This window comes from Nerophis lumbriciformis, linkage group LG10 (genome assembly GCF_033978685.3).
Source record: "Nerophis lumbriciformis linkage group LG10, RoL_Nlum_v2.1, whole genome shotgun sequence".
In the NCBI taxonomy this organism is placed as follows: Eukaryota; Metazoa; Chordata; class Actinopteri; order Syngnathiformes; family Syngnathidae; genus Nerophis; species Nerophis lumbriciformis.
In genome coordinates this window covers 54,780,692-54,803,008 of record NC_084557.2, presented here as the reverse complement: position 1 = coordinate 54,803,008, position 22,317 = coordinate 54,780,692, and the positions used below count along the sequence as shown (strand labels likewise).

Sequence of the window (22,317 nt, the reverse complement as noted above, 5' to 3'; positions counted from 1 at the left end):
GAGCCACAAAGTCTGTTGGAATTCTAAAATGACAATAAGACCACTTATAGTTTGGCTACACTTTTGCTATAACATTTATGTATTCAAACACTTGATGAACAACGACTCACATTTAATTTCTGGGTATTACCAAGCAAATCAGCAAATGATTTTGAACATTGGTCCTTCCCTTAATAATGAATGAAATCAACTCGCTGCAATATTCTGGAGGCATACAACAGCGGCGTATTTCATTTGACTAAAAAGGGAAAACAACAACCTCGTCATCAATGAAAGCAAATTAATTAAAAATGCAAATAAATCAAATGTTTCTCTTTTTTCATCCATCCATTGCTAGCTTACTGCTGAAAACAGTATCTTGGCAGCAAGAGATGAGGCATAGACAATATACTCAAATATGTTTTATTTTCACAAGACAAGATCCCAGAACCCTCCAAAATAACAACTGTTGAATTAAAATAAAATAAAATAAATTAAGTAGCCATTATTTGTTGACATTTTGACACAGCAGAGGCATGAAATAGCTGCGGCTTGCAGACCCCTACAGTCCCCTACAGTCCCCTATACAGACCCCTACAGTCCCCTATACAGACCCCTACAGTCCCCTATACAGTCCCCTATACAGACGCCTACAGTCCCCTATACAGACCCCTACAGTCCCCTATACAGTCCCCTACAGTCCCTTATACAGACCCCTACAGTCCCCTATACAGACCCCTACAGACCCCTACAGTCCCCTATACAGACACCTTCAGTCCCCTATACAGACACCTTCAGTCCCCTATACAGACCCTTACAGACACCTTCAGTCCCCTACAGTCCCCTATACAGACCCCTACAGTCCCCTATACAGACCCCTACATTCCCCTATACAGACACCTACAGTCCTCTATACAGACACCTACAGTCCCTACAGTCCCCTATACAGACCCCTACAGACACCTTCAGTCCCCTATACAGACACCTACAGTCCCCTATACAGACACCTACAGTCCCTACAGACACCTACAGTCCCCTATACAGACCCCTACCTAACATAGTGGCAAAACATGCATGGAACTGTAAAAACGTGAATGTAATTTGAGTTGTATGTGGGCTTTGTACCGAGGATGTCGTTGTGGCTTGTGCAGCCCTTTGAGACACTTGTGATTTAGGGCTATATAAATAAAGATTGATTGATTGATGATTGATTGTAGGTGTGTTGACAGAAGTGTTTGAGACCAAAGGCCTTCTTGGTCACTCTTCTAAAGAACAGTCCCTACACTTTTGTTCCATGAGGTGTTTTTGTCTTGTCAAGGTCATATTTGGAGGTTGTTTCTCACATCTCATTACATTTGTGCTCCTTTCAATAAACACTAGTAAATCAGGGGCCTTTTTGCAAAATGAATGCAGAAATGCATGGTCATAGACTAGTACAATGTATCAAGAGAAATGCATGGTCTCAGACTAGTACAATGTATCAAGAGAAATGCATGGTCTCAGACTAGTACAATGTATCAGGAGAAATGCATGGTCGTAGACTAGCACAATGTATCTGTCCAGACAACTTTGAAAGTGCAACATGTCACCTGTACAGTGCAGCAACAAATATATATATATATATATATATTCATAAGAATCTCTATCTGTACTCTAATTGGTTGCAAGCTTGCATTTGGTGTCCTCCTCATCATGCCATAGTGACTCCACTGGGAAAACGCTGCCTTTATTCAGATATTTATGGGAATTGCTGCAAAATGTTTTTGCGTGGTCTTACGATTGAACCTTTTTAGCACAAAAATGGCGACCAAACTATTTTACTGGACAATAAAAGTCGTACAGTAGTTTCTCTGCCTAGTGGGGAAGTTGATGAATTTTTGGCCCATTTTGAAATGTGAACATAATGGCGGGCGACACACGCTTATGAAACACTCCTATTCTTTTTGTAAAATATGATATTTTTATTCTGCTACAGAAGTGACAAGTGAATATTGAATCAAATCAAACTTCATTTATAAAGCACTTTTCATACATACAAGAAATGCAAAGCAAAGTGCTTTAGACATTACCCCGATGACCCAGATCCCCCATTATCACACACACACACACACACACACACACACACACACACACACACACACACACACACACACACACACACACACACACACACACACACACAGCCAAGCTGCAACAGGACAACATCTAATGAAGCGTGTTGACAAAGTGGCAACCCTTCCGGGTGCCCGTCTTGGTTGGGCCTGCTGGGTCGAGTCCCTGCGTCTATTGTGGTAGCTTGGTGCTGCAAGGTATTCCGAGGTGCTGCGAGTCGGCCAGTTGCTGGGGTAGTGACCTTGTGTGTCAGCATGTCTGTGATCTTCTTTTAATTCTTTTTTTTTTTAATGTATTTATTTATTTGTATTTTTTTAATATATTTTATTAATATTATATATTTTTTAATTTTTCCCCTCCCTCAGGGGGGGTAGCTCGGCGGGGCGGTTGCTGGTTGTTCCATCTCCATCGTTGGGGTCCCTGCGGGTGGGGTGGGTGGTTCCCGTGGCCCCGTGCTGGGTGGTCCTGCGGCGGCCGATTTGGGTGGGGTGGCCGGGGGCTGGCCTCGCCGCGCTCTCCGGGGGTGAGGGGTGGGCTCGTGGGGGCCCGGGGCGATCTTCCCGTCCGGTTGCGGGGGGTCTCCGGGCCCCCCGGGCGGGGCGTCCCGCCTTTCTGCCCGTGTGGGGTGTGATCTCTCGCTGGCTTGGGGTCTGGCTGTCCCCTGCTTTTCTCGTGCCTTGTCCTCTACCGGGTGCGGCTGTCTGCGGCCTGCTGCTGGCCCTTGTAGGCGGCGCGGTGGGCCGGGCTCTGGGGTTCCTGTCGCTGGCCGGCTTGGCTGCCTGGGGGCGGTGGTCCCTGGTTCCCTGGGCACCACACCTACTGTTTGTGGGTTGGGCTCTCGGGGAGGCTGGGGCCGTACTCTGGCTCCCACGCACACTGGGAGTCAAATATATTGTACATACAAATGCACATATACTCACATACATACATACATACATACATACATACATAGGTACCTACGCGCCCACATACATATACAAATACAGTACATATTTACATACTCAAAGTTCATACATCCACACGCACATTCATTATACAAACATACACATACACATACTGTACATATACATTCACTGTACAAACATACATATACACATACATGTACATATACATTCACTGTACAAACATACACATACACATACATGTACATATACACTCACTGTACAAACATACACATACTGTACATACATTCACTGTACAAACATACATATACATGTACATATACATTCACTGTACAAACATACATATACACATTCTGTACATATACATTCATTGTACAAACATACATATACACATACTGTACATATACATTCACTGTACAAACACATATACACATACTGTACATATACATTCACTGTACAAACACATATACACATTCTGTACATATACAAGTACATATGCATACGTTCACTCATGCACATAATCACGTTTCATCAAACATATATTAATGTTGTTGCCCTAGGGTAAACTGGTTATAACACTTGGCACACTGACAAAGCTTAACCTATTGTTACTATAACAATCTACAAGGTTAATGTAGGTTGCTTCTCTTTCTCCCCCTCCATTTTTCTGCATTCTTTAGTATCTCAAGTTATCATGACGTATATGTATTGTTGCATTTGAACAACTGTATTGTTGATAATAAAGGTAAATTATTGGTATTGTTCATTATCAATAGTGATACTTCTATTGGTATTTGTATTGATCCATTTGTAGTGTAATAATGCTCATTGTCATTTCTGTATTATTTTTTATTTTCGCTAACTGCTTATTTGCTATCATTTTCACCATCATATTTGTACATGTCCTATTTGCTGATGTTGCTCTATTGTTATTGTTGTTGTTGTTGTTGTCTCTCTGTCTAATCCCCCTCTTGTCCCCACAATTTCCCCCTCTGTCTTCTTTTTTTTCTCTTTCTATCCCCTCCTGCACCAAATGATAATATAAATACATTTAATAAAGTCAAATACAAATAAGGCAACAAGAGAAGTATCCTACACTTCTCTTTTGTAAAGTCAATGTGAACAGCCGACATGATCATCTACATCAACTATATGATCATCTACATCTACTATATGATCATCTACATCTACTATATGATCATCTACATCTACTATATGATCATCTACATCTACTATATGATCATCTACATCTACTATATGATCATCTACATCTACTATATGATCATCTACATCTACTATATGATCATCTACATCTACTATATGATCATCTACATCTACTATATGATCATCTACATCTACTATATGATCATCTACATCTACTATATGATCATCTACATCTACTATATGATCATCTACATCTACTATATGATTTGCCTGAGAAGCTGAACAGGACAAAAAAAAAAAGCTCTCCTCACTGCCACCAACATTCATCACGTTTTTATAAAACAAAGACATGAGCGTCTTCTATTGTTTTAGACTTAGACAAACTTTAATGTTGCCTCCTTTGAAAAAACATTTGATTTGTCCTCATTGAGGAGCCAAAAGGAAGGAGAGACATCCTCATGATCATGAATGTTGTCTTTGCTATCCCTTTGTGGCTTTTTAGTTATGATGGGGATCAAATCAAGTGAAAATATTTCATAATACTTGTTAAAAATAATTAAATTCAATGAATTGACTGAGTTGTTTATAAAAAAATGTTCTGAAAGTGTAGTAAAAGAAACATCAACAAGATGAAATATATATTATGAATGAGCATTCAATTAAAGATGAAGTGCTAATGAAGTGTTAATCAGTCATGACAACACCGAGTCAGACAAGGAACAAGACTCCCTACCAACGGTCTCCATGGCGATGCTCCTGCTCTTTAATGCAAGGGTCAAATGTCACCATTGGACTCAAAATCTATAGTTAATAATAATCTCTTTAGGCTTATTTGACCAATAATTGCTATTGTGGTGTACAGTTGCCATTGTTGCCATGACGATTCATAGCCTACCAAGTTTATCCTCAAAAGAGTAAGCGACAACAGACATTACATTCCACTTTGTGTACTTAGTCCGTATTGTATTCTAGTCCTTAGTCATGTTGACTTCATCCCATCTCCAACATTAAATACACAAAGCTTTTATTTGTCCTCGCAAAAATCTGCAGCAGTTTATAATTATAATAATAATACATTTTATTTGTAAAAAGCACTTTACATTGAGTAAACAACCTCAAAGTGCTACAGTGTATTAAAAAAATAAAAAATAAAAAAATAAAAAAATGATTACTTCTTTATTTACACTTAGTGCCTGCTTACTTTCTGTTTGATGCATTATTACCTCTTTATTTACACTTAGTACCTGCTTACATTCTGTTTGATGCATTATTACTTCTTCATTTACACTTAGTATCTGCTTACTTTCTGTTTGATGCATTACTCCTTGACTTAAGTGTTATTATGACAATGACAATAAAGGAATTGATTGATTGATTGATATTACTTCTTCATTTACACTTAGTACCTGCTTACTTTCTGTTTGACATTTTCTATCTACGCTGGTGTTAGTAAACATGTATTCTTCTGTTGTTGGGATACTTTACGTTACTACAAATGTGCTACAAATAGTTACAGGGTCTTACTTGAAGTCCTCCTGTGTCCAGGGACATGTTTCCTGACTTTTATAAACAATGAAAACAATTACAAAAGATGTTGTGATAATAAAAATATTGACATAATCATTGTAGTATGGACGAGACATGTTGACTAACATGGTGCTGTCAGGCGCGTCGGGGAGAAAAAGTCTTTTTCAAAGGCAGTGTAGTTCCACTTACTGATATACTAAATGTGCACAAGGTTGTTATATGTCTCCTCTTTTGTTGAGAATCTTTGTTGTACATTCTTGTTACATATCTGCATGTTGTGTATAACACACATGATGTATTATTTCAACTGACCTTGTCTCAATGTTTACAGTTATATTTACACAACATAACTCAGATATGCTAACACTAACAAGCAGTAGGAAATATGAAGGGATTTCTGCTCCAGAACCTATTTTTGCTTTATTCACTTGTTCAGTTCAGTTTATGTGGAACATGCATACGATACAATGTAGGTAATTCAATGTCATCATCACATATTTACACTTGTTTCATGACAGCACGTCCGAAAAGGAGTAGGAAGAAGCAGAGTTGATTTAATCCTACCCCTTTTCATACCATAGCAATTGTATCCCATTTTTTTTGTTCTCTAACAGAACAGTGAATAAATGAATAAATAATAAATCATTAATATACCATAATAAGTAAACAAGTATTAAATACATAAGCAAAGTATCTATTGGCACCTTATGTTGTATATTATTTGTATTTATTGGCACCTTATGTTGTATATTCCATCCATTTTCTACCGCTTATTCCCTTTTGGGGTCGCGGGGGGCGCTGGAGCCTATCTCAGCTACAATCGGGCGGAAGGCGGGGTACACCCTGGACAAGTCGCCACCTCATCGCAGGGCCAACACAGATAGACAGACAACATTCACACTCACATCCACACACTAGGGCCAATTTAGTGTTGCCAATCAACCTATCCCCAGGTGCATGTCATGTTGTATATTATTTGTATTTATTGGCACCTTATGTTGTATATTATTTGTATTTATTGGCACCTTATGTTGTATATTATTTGTATTTATTGGCACCTTATGTTGTATATTGTATTTATTAGCACATTATGTTGTATATTATTTGTATTTATTGGCACATTATGTTGTATATTATTTGTATTTATTGGCACCTTATGTTGTATATTATTTGTATTTATTGGCACATTATGTTGTATATTATTTGTATTTATTGGCACCTTATGTTGTTTATTATTTGTATTTATTGGCACATTATGTTGTATATTATTTGTATTTATTGGCACCTTATGTTGTATATTATTTGTATTTATTGGCACCTTATGTTGTATATTATTTGTATTTATTGGCACCTTATGTTGTATATTATTTGTATTTATTGGCACATTATGTTGTATATTATTTGTATTTATTGGCACCTTATGTTGTATATTATTTGTATTTATTGGCACATTATGTTGTATATTATTTGTATTTATTGGCACATTATGTTGTATATTATTTGTATTTATTGGCACCTTATGTTGTATATTATTTGTATTTATTGGCACATTATGTTGTATATTATTTGTATTTATTGGCACCTTATGTTGTTTATTATTTGTATTTATTGGCACATTATGTTGTATATTATTTGTATTTATTGGCACCTTATGTTGTATATTATTTGTATTTATTGGCACCTTATGTTGTATATTATTTGTATTTATTGGCACATTATGTTGTATATTATTTGTATTTATTGGCACCTTATGTTGTATATTATTTGTATTTATTGGCACATTATGTTGTATATTATTTGTATTTATTGGCACCTTATGTTGTATATTATTTGTATTTATTGGCACATTATGTTGTATATTATTTGTATTTATTGGCACCTTATGTTGTATATTATTTGTATTTATTGGCACCTTATGTTGTATATTATTTGTATTTATTGGCACCTTATGTTGTATATTATTTGTATTTATTGGCACATTATGTTGTATATTATTTGTATTTATTGGCACATTATGTTGTATATTATTTGTATTTATTGGCACCTTATGTTGTTTATTATTTGTATTTATTGGCACATTATGTTGTATATTATTTGTATTTATTGGCACATTATGTTGTATATTATTTGTATTTATTGGCACCTTATGTTGTATATTATTTGTATTTATTGGCACATTATGTTGTATATTATTTGTATTTATTGGCACCTTATGTTGTTTATTATTTGTATTTATTGGCACATTATGTTGTATATTATTTGTATTTATTGGCACCTTATGTTGTATATTATTTGTATTTATTGGCACATTATGTTGTATATTATTTGTATTTATTGGCACATTATGTTGTATATTATTTGTATTTATTGGCACCTTCTGTTGTATATTATTTGTATTTATTGGCACCTTATGTTGTATATTATTTGTATTTATTGGCACATTATGTTGTATATTATTTGTATTTATTGGCACCTTATGTTGTATATTATTTGTAGTTATTGGCACATTATGTTGTATATTATTTGTATTTATTGGCACCTTATGTTGTATATTATTTGTATTTATTGGCACCTTATGTTGTATATTATTTGTATTTATTGGCACCTTCTGTTGTATATTATTTGTATTTATTGGCACATTATGTTGTATATTATTTGTATTTATTGGCACCTTCTGTTGTATATTATTTGTATTTATTGGCACCTTATGTTGTATATTATTTGTATTTATTGGCACATTATGTTGTATATTATTTGTATTTATTGGCACCTTATGTTGTATATTATTTGTATTTATTGGCACATTATGTTGTATATTATTTGTATTTATTGGCACCTTCTGTTGTATATTATTTGTATTTATTGGCACCTTATGTTGTATATTATTTGTATTTATTGGCACATTATGTTGTATATTATTTGTATTTATTGGCACATTATGTTGTATATTATTTGTATTTATTGGCACATTATGTTGTATATTATTTGTATTTATTGGCACATTATGTTGTATATTATTTGTATTTATTGGCACCTTCTGTTGTATATTATTTGTATTTATTGGCACATTATGTTGTATATTATTTGTCATGAGATTATTACTTTTTAACTTAAACCTAACACAGTAAAATGAGACTAGGAGATGAATATATACAGCAGCATTAAAAAGAAACACATAAATGTGTTATTTTACACCACACAAGACCTGAGCGAGCTTCATATTTATACTATGAAATATATGAATTAGCACAACAGAACCGATGTTGTAATAGAGGTAGAAAGATAACCATAGATGTTACTTCAAATGCAACTCTTCTCATCTTGTGGGCTTGATTCTAAAGAGGTTGCCTACAGCCACAGCTGCTAAGGCTGTGTAGAGCAACATTGGAGCATTCACAGATCAATAAGAAGAGTTTGCAGCTTTGGCGGAGGTCTGAAGGTTTGCTTGTCAATTGAGGCCTTATAGATGGGCGAGGGGAACAAGGCTTCTATTTCTAGCCTACAACATTCCTGTAGGTCCTGACTGTGACTTATTTCTAGTCAGCAGGATGACTTAACACCAATGTTTGTCCTCCCATGAAAGCATCTGATGTTAACGGAAACAGAAGCTCAGAACAAACTACGGAGAATGAAGCAGTTGTGCACACGCCTGGCATGTTCTATTTATAGCACACTGGCGGCATGTTAGCTCTTATTTGCAATGCAAATGTCTTGCAAGCAGCAGCCAATGTAGTGGCGAGTGGAAGGTTACGTCATCCCCTGACTTCATCCTGAATGTAGTAGCCAGCTTTTAGGTCTGGGCTCAGACAGACAGAATGAGAGATGTGTCAATGGGAAACCTTTTTGGGATGGTTGGAGTTGGAGGATGCTTGGCGGTGTGTGAATCCCACGCCTGCTGATGCCTGGAGCGCGGAGGAGGAGGATGATGATGATGATGATGATGCTGCGGTTGCTAAGGGGATCCAGAAGCTTGGTTACCAGGGTGTTATAAGGGATGACTCATCAACTTTCAACCAGTCAACTGTTTCATGGCAGCTCCTCTCAGGTTGGTCCTCACGGTTATTTTCTTCTTTACTAAAATACCCACCTATTCATGCTTATTTTATTCTTTACTCACATACCCACCTATCACTCCTTCATGCTTATTTTCTTCTTTACTAAAATACCCACCTATCACTCCTTCATGCTTATTTTCTTCTTTACTCACATACCCACCTATCACTCCTTCATGCTTATTTTCTTCTTTACTCACATACCCACCTATCACTCCTTCATGCTTATTTTCTTCTTTACTGACATACCCACCTATCACTCCTTCATGCTTATTTTCTTCTTTACTCACATACCCACCTATCCATGCTTATTTTCTTCTTTACTCACATACCCACCTATCACTCCTTCATGCTTATTTTCTTCTTTACTCACATACCCACCTATCACTCCTTCATGCTTATTTTCTTCTTTACTGATGTACCCACCTATCACTCCTTCATGCTTATTTTCTTCTTTACTAAAATACCCACCTATCACTCCTTCATGCTTATTTTCTTCTTTACTGACATACCCACCTATCACTCCTTCATGCTTATTTTCTTCTTTACTCACGTACCCACCTATCACTCCTTCATGCTTATTTTCTTCTTTACTAAAATACCCACCTATCACTCCTTCATACTTATTTTCTTCTTTACTGACATACCCACCTATCACTCCTTCATGCTTATTTTCTTCTTTACTCACGTAGCCACCTATCACTCCTTCATGCTTATTTTCTTCTTTACTCACATACCCACCTATTCATGCTTATTTTCTTCTTTACTCACATACCCACCTATCACTCCTTCATGCTTATTTTCTTCTTTACTGATGTACCCACCTATCACTCCTTCATGCTTATTTTCTTCTTTACTAAAATACTCACCTATCACTCCTTCATGCTTATTTTCTTCTTTACTGACATACCCACCTATCACTCCTTCATGCTTATTTTCTTCTTTACTGACATACCCACCTATCACTCCTTCATGGCCGTCGGCCTCCAACATTGTGGTTTCCGACTGGAATCTGAACACACAGTTTTATGGTTAATGAAAAGACGAGCGCAGTCGGAAACGTGCAATTAACACAAAAGAAGTTTCATGAATATTTCAGGAGCAATCACACAATCTCAAAATGATTGAAACAAAAAGTGTATTTTACCAGGTTCTTCATCCAGTTAAGTTCCATTTCAGAGCCTTTACTTTGAAGCGCTGTAAAAGTCTGCCTTCAAACGTCCACAACATGCATTTAAACCAATGTGCTACCTCCCCAAATATACGCTAGCGATTAGCATTTAACAATTCTAAATGGCAATTTCCAGCACCTGCTAATGACAATAAAAAGAACAACTGAGATGTACTTTCCAACAGCTGATATATAACAAGTAGACAATAGCAACATTTTCTAAGGCTCAATAAGAGACAGAATTGCCATATTTAATTAGCATCATAGTGACAGTAGACCAGGTTTATTTAACTAAGTTGTTTTGGGGGGACATTTTCATAGAGCTCAGGACTGCGGGGGCAAGACTTCTTAATATTCTTATTTTGTATATTCCAGAAAATCTGCTATTTTTAGGGACTGACTGCCAAAAATGTAGTCAAAGATCATCTATACGACATAGCGCTAGTGTATTTAGCAATCTGCCGCAAAAATGTTGCAGTCCGTTCCAAATTTTTTGAACTGGCGGTCTGGTCTGGTCTGGTCTGGTCTGGTCTGGTGTGGTCTGGTCTGGTCTGGTCTGGTCTGGTGTGGTGTGGTGTGGTGTGGTCTGGTCTGGTGTGGTGTGGTCTGGTCTGGTCTGGTCTGGTCTGGTCTGGTGTGATCTGGTCTGGTACTGGTGTTATTCCTGAGCTGCCAGTTGACAAAGGTTGTTGTTCTCCTCCAGGGTGGACCCAGCCTGCACACAAAGCATGTGCAGTAAACTCTTGCACAAGCAAAGTGTCAGTGAATGACAGAGCACTTTTTATGAAGTTTTACTGCAAAATATTCCTAGCCCCTTCCTGCTCTGTCAATGACAACAGCAGATTTCTCCTAAGATTCTTTTTTTCTCTCTCGCATGTTAGTGCTGGGCTGGTGATTTGATGTGCAAGGATAGAATCCCAGTCAGGGTTGTGCCAAGAACATTCGTCAGTTTGCACTAAAAACATAGTCTAAAAATGTTGCTCTTACTTAAAAATGTACGCATTTAATTGTATTCAGTGTTAAAAAATATTATATGGAAATACATTTTCAAAAAGGTTCCTGGATCATTATGCAGAAAAGCAAAGTGAATACATTAGCATGACTTTGACATGAATTGAAGACTCTTGTTGGCAAAGACTGAGATGAGCGGAGGTGGGGGCGGGGCTTAGAGGGTATTTTGTTACAGGGTATTTCTTCAATTCACTAGTGTTTTTCACATTTTTTATCAAAGTCCTGGCACTCGCTACTTTCTTTGGCCCTATCGTGGCTTATTTTGCAGTCCACCTCCATAAAAATGTCACAGAGACTGAAATATGTTCTGGCTCCTCCCCCTGCGAAGCTTCCGGCAAACCTTTACTCGCACTTTCCAGAAAATGAGCAGGAATGCGAACCACAAAACTATGATTGGTTGTCTTTTTTAGTACATCCTTTTTTAGTACATCCTTTTTTAGTACATCCTTTTTTAGTACATCCTTTTTTTAGTACATCCTTTTTTAGTACATCCTTTTTTAGTACATCCTTTTTTAGTACATCCTTTTTTTAGTACATCCTTTTTTTAGTACATCCTTTTTTTAGTACATCCTTTTTTAGTACATCCTTTTTTTTAGTACATCCTCTTTTTAGTACATCCTTTTTTTTATTACATCCTTTTTTAGTACATCCTTTTTTAGTACATCCTTTTTTAGTACATCCTTTTTTAGTACATCTTTTTTTAGTACATCCTTTTTTTAGTACATCCTTTTTTAGTACATCCTTTTTTTAGTACATCCTTTTTTTAGTACATCCTTTTTTAGTACATCCTTTTTTTAGTACATCCTTTTTTTATTACATCCTTTTTTAGTACATCCTTTTTTTTAATTACATCCTTTTTTAGTACATCCTTTTTTTAGTACATCCTTTTTTAGTACATCCTTTTTTAGTACATCCTTTTTTTAGTACATCCTTTTTTAGTACATCCTTTTTTAGTACATCCTTTTTTTTAATTACATCCTTTTTTAGTACATCCTTTTTTATTACATCCTTTTTTAGTACATCCTTTTTTTTAATTACATCCTTTTTTAGTACATCCTTTTTTATTACATCCTTTTTTAGTACATCCTTTTTTTTAATTACATCCTTTTTTAGTACATCCTTTTTTATTACATCCTTTTTTAGTACATCCTTTTTTTATTACATCCTTTTTTTTAATTACATCCTTTTTTAGTACATCCTTTTTTTAGTACATCCTTTTTTAGTACATCCTTTTTTAGTACATCCTTTTTTAGTACATCCTTTTTTTTAATTACATCCTTTTTTAGTACATCCTTTTTTATTACATCCTTTTTTAGTACATCCTTTTTTTAGTACATCCTTTTTTTATTACATCCTTTTTTTAGTACATCCTTTTTTTAGTACATCCCAAACCCACTTTTGTTCACTGGTGGCACCGCCCACTTTTGTTCAGTGGTGGCACCACCCACTTTTGTTCACTGGTGGCACCGCCCACTTTTGTTCACTGGTAGCACTGCCCACTTTTGTTCACTGGTGGCACCGCCCACTTTTGTTCAGTGGTGGCACCGCCCACTTTTGTTCACTGGTGGCACCACCCACTTTTGTTCACTGGTAGCACTGCCCACTTTTGTTCACTGGTGGCACCGCCCACTTTTGTTCAGTGGTGGCACCGCCCACTTTTGTTCACTGGTGGCACCGCCCACTTTTGTTCAGTGGTGGCACCGCCCACTTTTGTTCACTGGTGGCACCGCCCACTTTTGCAATTGTCTTCTCCAGTTTCAGACCAACAGCAGACAAAAAAAAGTGTTTCAAAAAGATTTGTTGCAGCTTCCAACAACAATGTGGATGTGTTACTACTACACACAGGAAGTGGCTTGTCTTACTACTACACACAGGAAGTGGCTTGTCTTACTACTACACACAGGAAGTGGCTTGTGTTACTACTACACACAGGAAGTGGCTTGTCTTACTACTACACACAGGAAGTGGCTTGTCTTACTACTACACACAGGAAGTGGCTTGTCTTACTACTACACACAGGAAGTGGCTTGTGTTACTACTACACACAGGAAGTGGCTTGTCTTACTACTACACACAGGAAGTGGCTTGTCTTACTACTACACACAGGAAGTGGCTTGTCTTACTACTACACACAGGAAGTGGCTTGTCTTACTACTACACACAGGAAGTGGCTTGTGTTACTACTACACACAGGAAGTGGCTTGTCTTACTACTACACACAGGAAGTGGCTTGTCTTACTACTACACACAGGAAGTGGCTTGTCTTACTACTACACACAGGAAGTGGCTTGTCTTACTACTACACACAGGAAGTGGCTTGTGTTACTACTACACACAGGAAGTGGCTTGTCTTACTACTACACACAGGAAGTGGCTTGTCTTACTACTACACACAGGAAGTGGCTTGTCTTACTACTACACACAGGAAGTGGCTTGTCTTACTACTACACACAGGAAGTGGCTTGTCTTACTACTACACACAGGAAGTGGCTTGTCTTACTACTACACACAGGAAGTGGCTTGTCTTACTACTACACACAGGAAGTGGCTTGTGTTACTACTACACACAGGAAGTGGCTTGTGTTACTACTACACACAGGAAGTGGCTTGTCTTACTACTACACACAGGAAGTGGCTTGTGTTACTACTACACACAGGAAGTGGCTTGTGTTACTACTACACACAGGAAGTGGCTTGTCTTACTACTACACACAGGAAGTGGCTTGTGTTACTACTACACACAGGAAGTGGCTTGTCTTACTACTACACACAGGAAGTGGCTTGTCTTACTACTACACACAGGAAGTGGCTTGTCTTACTACTACACACAGGAAGTGGCTTGTCTTACTACTACACACAGGAAGTGGCTTGTCTTACTACTACACACAGGAAGTGGCTTGTCTTACTACTACACACAGGAAGTGGCTTGTCTTACTACTACACACAGGAAGTGGCTTGTCTTACTACTACACACAGGAAGTGGCTTGTCTTACTACTACACACAGGAAGTGGCTTGTCTTACTACTACACACAGGAAGTGGCTTGTGTTACTACTACACACAGGAAGTGGCTTGTGTTACTACTACACACAGGAAGTGGCTTGTCTTACTACTACACACAGGAAGTGGCTTGTGTTACTACTACACACAGGAAGTGGCTTGTGTTACTACTACACACAGGAAGTGGCTTGTCTTACTACTACACACAGGAAGTGGCTTGTCTTACTACTACACACAGGAAGTGGCTTGTCTTACTACTACACACAGGAAGTGGCTTGTGTTACTACTACACACAGGAAGTGGCTTGTCTTACTACTACACACAGGAAGTGGCTTGTCTTACTACTACACACAGGAAGTGGCTTGTCTTACTACTACACACAGGAAGTGGCTTGTCTTACTACTACACACAGGAAGTGGCTTGTCTTACTACTACACACAGGAAGTGGCTTGTCTTACTACTACACACAGGAAGTGGCTTGTCTTACTACTACACACAGGAAGTGGCTTGTCTTACTACTACACACAGGAAGTGGCTTGTCTTACTACTACACACAGGAAGCGGCTTGTCTTACTACTACACACAGGAAGCGGCTTGTCTTACTACTACACACAGGAAGTGGCTTGTGTTACTACTACACACAGGAAGTGGCTTGTCTTACTACTACACACAGGAAGTGGCTTGTCTTACTACTACACACAGGAAGTGGCTTGTCTTACTACTACACACAGGAAGTGGCTTGTCTTACTACTACACACAGGAAGTGGCTTGTCTTACTACTACACACAGGAAGTGGCTTGTCTTACTACTACTACACACAGGAAGTGGCTTGTGTTACTACTACACACAGGAAGTGGCTTGTCTTACTACTACACACAGGAAGTGGCTTGTCTTACTACTACACACAGGAAGTGGCTTGTCTTACTACTACACACAGGAAGTGGCTTGTCTTACTACTACACACAGGAAGTGGCTTGTCTTACTACTACACACAGGAAGTGGCTTGTCTTACTACTACACACAGGAAGTGGCTTGTCTTACTACTACACACAGGAAGTGGCTTGTCTTACTACTACACACAGGAAGTGGCTTGTCTTACTACTACACACAGGAAGTGGCTTGTCTTACTACTACACACAGGAAGTGGCTTGTCTTACTACTACACACAGGAAGCGGCTTGTCTTACTACTACACACAGGAAGCGGCTTGTCTTACTACTACACACAGGAAGTGGCTTGTGTTACTACTACACACAGGAAGTGGCTTGTCTTACTACTACACACAGGAAGTGGCTTGTCTTACTACTACACACAGGAAGTGGCTTGTCTTACTACTACACACAGGAAGTGGCTTGTCTTACTACTACACACAGGAAGTGGCTTGTCTTACTACTACACACAGGAAGTGGCTTGTCTTACTACTACTACACACAGGAAGTGGCTTGTGTTACTACTACACACAGGAAGTGGCTTGTCTTACTACTACACACAGGAAGTGGCTTGTCTTACTACTACACACAGGAAGTGGCTTGTCTTACTACTACACACAGGAAGTGGCTTGTCTTACTACTACACACAGGAAGTGGCTTGTGTTACTACTACACACAGGAAGTGGCTTCTGTTACTACTACACACAGGAAGTGGCTTGTCTTACTACTACACACAGGAAGTGGCTTGTCTTACTACTACACACAGGAAGTGGCTTGTGTTACTACTACACACAGGAAGTGGCTTGTCTTACTACTACACACAGGAAGTGGCTTGTCTTACTACTACACACAGGAAGTGGCTTGTCTTACTACTACACACAGGAAGTGGCTTGTGTTACTACTACACACAGGAAGTGGCTTGTCTTACTACTACACACAGGAAGTGGCTTGTCTTACTACTACACACAGGAAGTGGCTTGTCTTACTACTACACACAGGAAGTGGCTTCTGTTACTACTACACACAGGAAGTGGCTTGTCTTACTACTACACACAGGAAGTGGCTTGTCTTACTACTACACACAGGAAGTGGCTTGTGTTACTACTACACACAGGAAGTGGCTTGTCTTACTACTACACACAGGAAGTGGCTTGTCTTACTACTACTAAACAACTTACTAAGTTGTTTCTTAGCTGGCTTTACTAAGTTGTTTATTAGCTGGCTTTACTAGGTTTAGCTGGCTTTACTAAGTTGTTTATTAACTGGCTTTACTAAGTTGTTTTTTCGCTGGCTTTTTTCGCATGAACATGTCACAAGGTTATCACTTTAGCGTGAGTCATGCTAGCACTTAGCTGTAGCTATGTTAGCACTTAGCTGTAGCTGTGAGTCATGCTAGCACTTAGCTGTGAGTTAGCACCTGAAGTATAAATGTGAAGCAAAGATGTTTATAAAAGCCAACACAACCTCCTTCTGGTGCAGGCCTGAGTCGCAGCAGAAAGCCTCGGTGAGCGTCACTCCTCCCCTGCCGCCCCCTCCGCCTCCCCCGGAGCCGGCGGGGCCCCCGGAGCCGGAGGAGGAGATCCTGGGCTCTGACGATGAGGAACAGGAGGACCCAGCAGACTACTGCAAAGGTCAGGAGAACACTTTCACTCTTCAGTCATGCTTGAATGATGCAGCTAGTGCTCAAAGTAACCAACATTTAACTAGCAGTAACACATTCTCCATCTCATACACTACAATAAATACTTTCATTAGTACCATCATCTTCTGTATTTCATCTCATACACTACAATAAATACTTTCATTAGTACCATCATCTTCTGTATTATATCTCATACACTACAATAAATACTTTATTATTACATCATGTTCTGTATTTTAACTCATACACTACAATAAATACTTTCATTAGTACCATCATCTTCTGTATTTCATCTCATACACTACAATAAATACTTTCATTAGTACCATCATCTTCTGTATTTCATCTCATACACTACAATAAATACTTTCATTAGTACCATCATCTTCTGTATTATATCTCATACACTACAATAAATACTTTCATTAGTACCATCATCTTCTGTATTATATCTCATATACTACAATAAATACTTTCATTATTACCATCATCTTCTGTATTTCAACTCATACACTACAATAAATACTTTCATTAGTACCATCATCTTCTGTATTTCATCTCATACACTACAATAAATACTTTCATTAGTACCATCATCTTCTGTATTTCATCTCATACACTACAATAAATACTTTATTATTACATCATGTTCTGTATTTTAACTCATACACTACAATAAATACTTCCATTAGTATCATCATCTTCTGTATTATATCTCATACACTACAATAAATACTTTCATTAGTACCATCATCTTCTGTATTATATCTCATACACTACAATAAATACTTTCATTAGTATCATCATCTTCTGTATTATATCTCATACACTACAATAAATACTTTCATTAGTACCATCATCTTCTGTATTATATCTCATACACTACAATAAATACTTTATTATTACATCATGTTCTGTATTTTAACTCATACACTACAATAAATACTTTCATTAGTACCATCTTCTTCTGTATTTCATCTCATACACTACAATAAATACTTTCATTAGTACCATCTTCTTCTGTATTTCATCTCATACACTACAATAAATACTTTCATTAGTACCATCATCTTCTGTATTGCATCTCATACACTACAATAAATACTTTCATTAGTACCATCATCTTCTGTATTATATCTCATACACTACAATAAATACTTTATTATTACATCATGTTCTGTATTTTAACTCATACACTACAATAAATACTTTCATTAGTACCATCTTCTTCTGTATTTCATCTCATACACTACAATAAATACTTTCATTAGTACCATCATCTTCTGTATTGCATCTCATACACTACAATAAATACTTTCATTAGTACCATCATCTTCTGTATTATATCTCATACACTATAATAAATACTTTCATTAGTACCATCATCTTCTGTATTTCAACTCATACACTACAATAAATACTTTCATTAGTACCATCATCTTCTGTATTTCATCTCATACACTACAATAAATACTTTCATTAGTACCATCATCTTCTGTATTTCAACTCATACACTACAATAAATACTTTCATTAGTACCATCATCTTCTGTATTTCATCTCATACACTACAATAAATACTTTCATTAGTACCATCATCTTCTGTATTTCATCTCATACAATACAATAAATACTTTCATTAGTACCATCATCTTCTGTATTATATCTCATACACTACAATAAATACTTTCATTAGTACCATCATCTTCTGTATTATATCTCATACACTACAATAAATACTTTATTATTACATCATGTTCTGTATTTTAACTCATACACTACAATAAATACTTTCATTAGTACCATCATGTTCTGTATTTCATCTCATACACTACAATAAATACTTTCATTAGTACCATCATCTTCTGTATTTCATCTCATACACTACAATAAATACTTTCATTAGTACCATCATCTTCTGTATTATATCTCATACACTACAATAAATACTTTCATTAGTACCATCATCTTCTGTATTATATCTCATATACTACAATAAATACTTTCATTATTACCATCATCTTCTGTATTTCAACTCATACACTACAATAAATACTTTCATTAGTACCATCATCTTCTGTATTTCATCTCATACACTACAATAAATACTTTCATTAGTACCATCATCTTCTGTATTTCATCTCATACACTACAATAAATACTTCCATTAGTACCATCATCTTCTGTATTTCATCTCATACACTACAATAAATACTTTATTATTACATCATGTTCTGTATTTTAACTCATACACTACAATAAATACTTTCATTAGTACCATCATCTTCTGTATTTCATCTCATACACTACAATAAATACTTCCATTAGTATCATCATCTTCTGTATTATATCTCATACACTACAATAAATACTTTCATTAGTACCATCATCTTCTGTATTATATCTCATACACTACAATAAATACTTTCATTAGTATCATCATCTTCTGTATTATATCTCATACACTACAATAAATACTTTCATTAGTACCATCATCTTCTGTATTATATCTCATACACTACAATAAATACTTTATTATTACATCATGTTCTGTATTTTAACTCATACACTACAATAAATACTTTCATTAGTACCATCGTCTTCTGTATTTCATCTCATACACTACAATAAATACTTTCATTAGTACCATCTTCTTCTGTATTTCATCTCATACACTACAATAAATACTTTCATTAGTACCATCATCTTCTGTATTGCATCTCATACACTACAATAAATACTTTCATTAGTACCATCATCTTCTGTTTTATATCTCATACACTACAATAAATACTTTATTATTACATCATGTTCTGTATTTTAACTCATACACTACAATAAATACTTTCATTAGTACCATCTTCTTCTGTATTTCATCTCATACACTACAATAAATACTTTCATTAGTACCACCTTCTTCTGTATTTCATCTCATACAATACAATAAATACTTTCATTAGTACCATCATCTTCTGTATTATATCTCATACACTACAATAAATACTTTCATTAGTATCATCATCTTCTGTATTATATCTCATACACTACAATAAATACTTTCATTAGTACCATCATCTTCTGTATTATATCTCATACACTACAATAAATACTTTATTATTACATCATGTTCTGTATTTTAACTCATACACTACAATAAATACTTTCATTAGTACCATCATCTTCTGTATTTCATCTCATACACTACAATAAATACTTCCATTAGTATCATCATCTTCTGTATTATATCTCATACACTACAATAAATACTTTCATTAGTACCATCATCTTCTGTATTATATCTCATACACTACAATAAATACTTTCATTAGTATCATCATCTTCTGTATTATATCTCATACACTACAATAAATACTTTCATTAGTACCATCATCTTCTGTATTATATCTCATACACTACAATAAATACTTTATTATTACATCATGTTCTGTATTTTAACTCATACACTACAATAAATACTTTCATTAGTACCATCTTCTTCTGTATTTCATCTCATACACTACAATAAATACTTTCATTAGTACCATCATCTTCTGTATTGCATCTCATACACTACAATAAATACTTTCATTAGTACCATCATCTTCTGTTTTATATCTCATACACTACAATAAATACTTTATTATTACATCATGTTCTGTATTTTAACTCATACACTACAATAAATACTTTCATTAGTACCACCTTCTTCTGTATTTCATCTCATACAATACAATAAATACTTTCATTAGTACCATCATCTTCTGTATTATATCTCATACACTACAATAAATACTTTCATTAGTATCATCATCTTCTGTATTATATCTCATACACTACAATAAATACTTTCATTAGTACCATCATCTTCTGTATTATATCTCATACACTACAATAAATACTTTATTATTACATCATGTTCTGTATTTTAACTCATACACTACAATAAATACTTTCATTAGTACCATCTTCTTCTGTATTTCATCTCATACACTACAATAAATACTTTCATTAGTACCATCATCTTCTGTATTGCATCTCATACACTACAATAAATACTTTCATTAGTACCATCATCTTCTGTTTTATATCTCATACACTACAATAAATACTTTATTATTACATCATGTTCTGTATTTTAACTCATACACTACAATAAATACTTTCATTAGTACCACCTTCTTCTGTATTTCATCTCATACAATACAATAAATACTTTCATTAGTACCATCATCTTCTGTATTATATCTCATACACTACAATAAATACTTTCATTAGTATCATCATCTTCTGTATTATATCTCATACACTACAATAAATACTTTCATTATTACCATCATCTTCTGTATTGCATCTCATACACTACAATAAATACTTTCATTAGTACCATCATCTTCTGTTTTATATCTCATACACTACAATAAATACTTTCATTAGTACCATCATCTTCTGTATTCCTCAACTCATACAGTGCAATAAATACTTTATTATTACCATCATCTTCTGTAAGCCATGAAGGGGTTGTGTGACAAAATGACAGGAAAATAAAGAACCAAAGTTGCTCCAAATGACGCCTCTGCCAGGTCCTCAATGGTGTGGGAGCTACTAAATAGTCTGTAATTTGTGGCAGTTCAACAAACATTAAGAAATGGGGCTGTAGGTAACCTCCTGAGGTAGTTTCTAATTCCACTTAATTGTTTGTAAATAGAAAAGTTTGCATATTGACGCATATGTTGACAATGTAAGCATGAATAATGAGATCCAGCCTCGACAGAAGTCCACGTTGGAGTAAAGGATTGAACATTATCACGTGTTATACGCTACTGGATGTTCA

General features: G+C 36.0%; 1 protein-coding gene across 9 annotated transcripts in view; it reads left to right on the top strand.

Annotated features, from left to right (window-relative positions):
- The window catches only part of srpk2 (SRSF protein kinase 2), an 88,051-nt gene that overhangs the window by 38,029 nt on the left and 27,705 nt on the right, over positions 1-22,317 (top strand). For 8 of the 9 annotated variants that reach the window (XM_061969386.2, XM_061969387.2, XM_061969391.2 and 5 more), the window contains one exon: positions 17,325-17,476. In XM_061969386.2, coding sequence (XP_061825370.2) covers positions 17,325-17,476 — 152 coding nt within the window. Of the gene's footprint in view, positions 1-9,492; positions 9,730-17,324; positions 17,477-22,317 lie in introns of those variants that run through there. The other variant, XM_061969390.2, reaches the window with a different exon arrangement.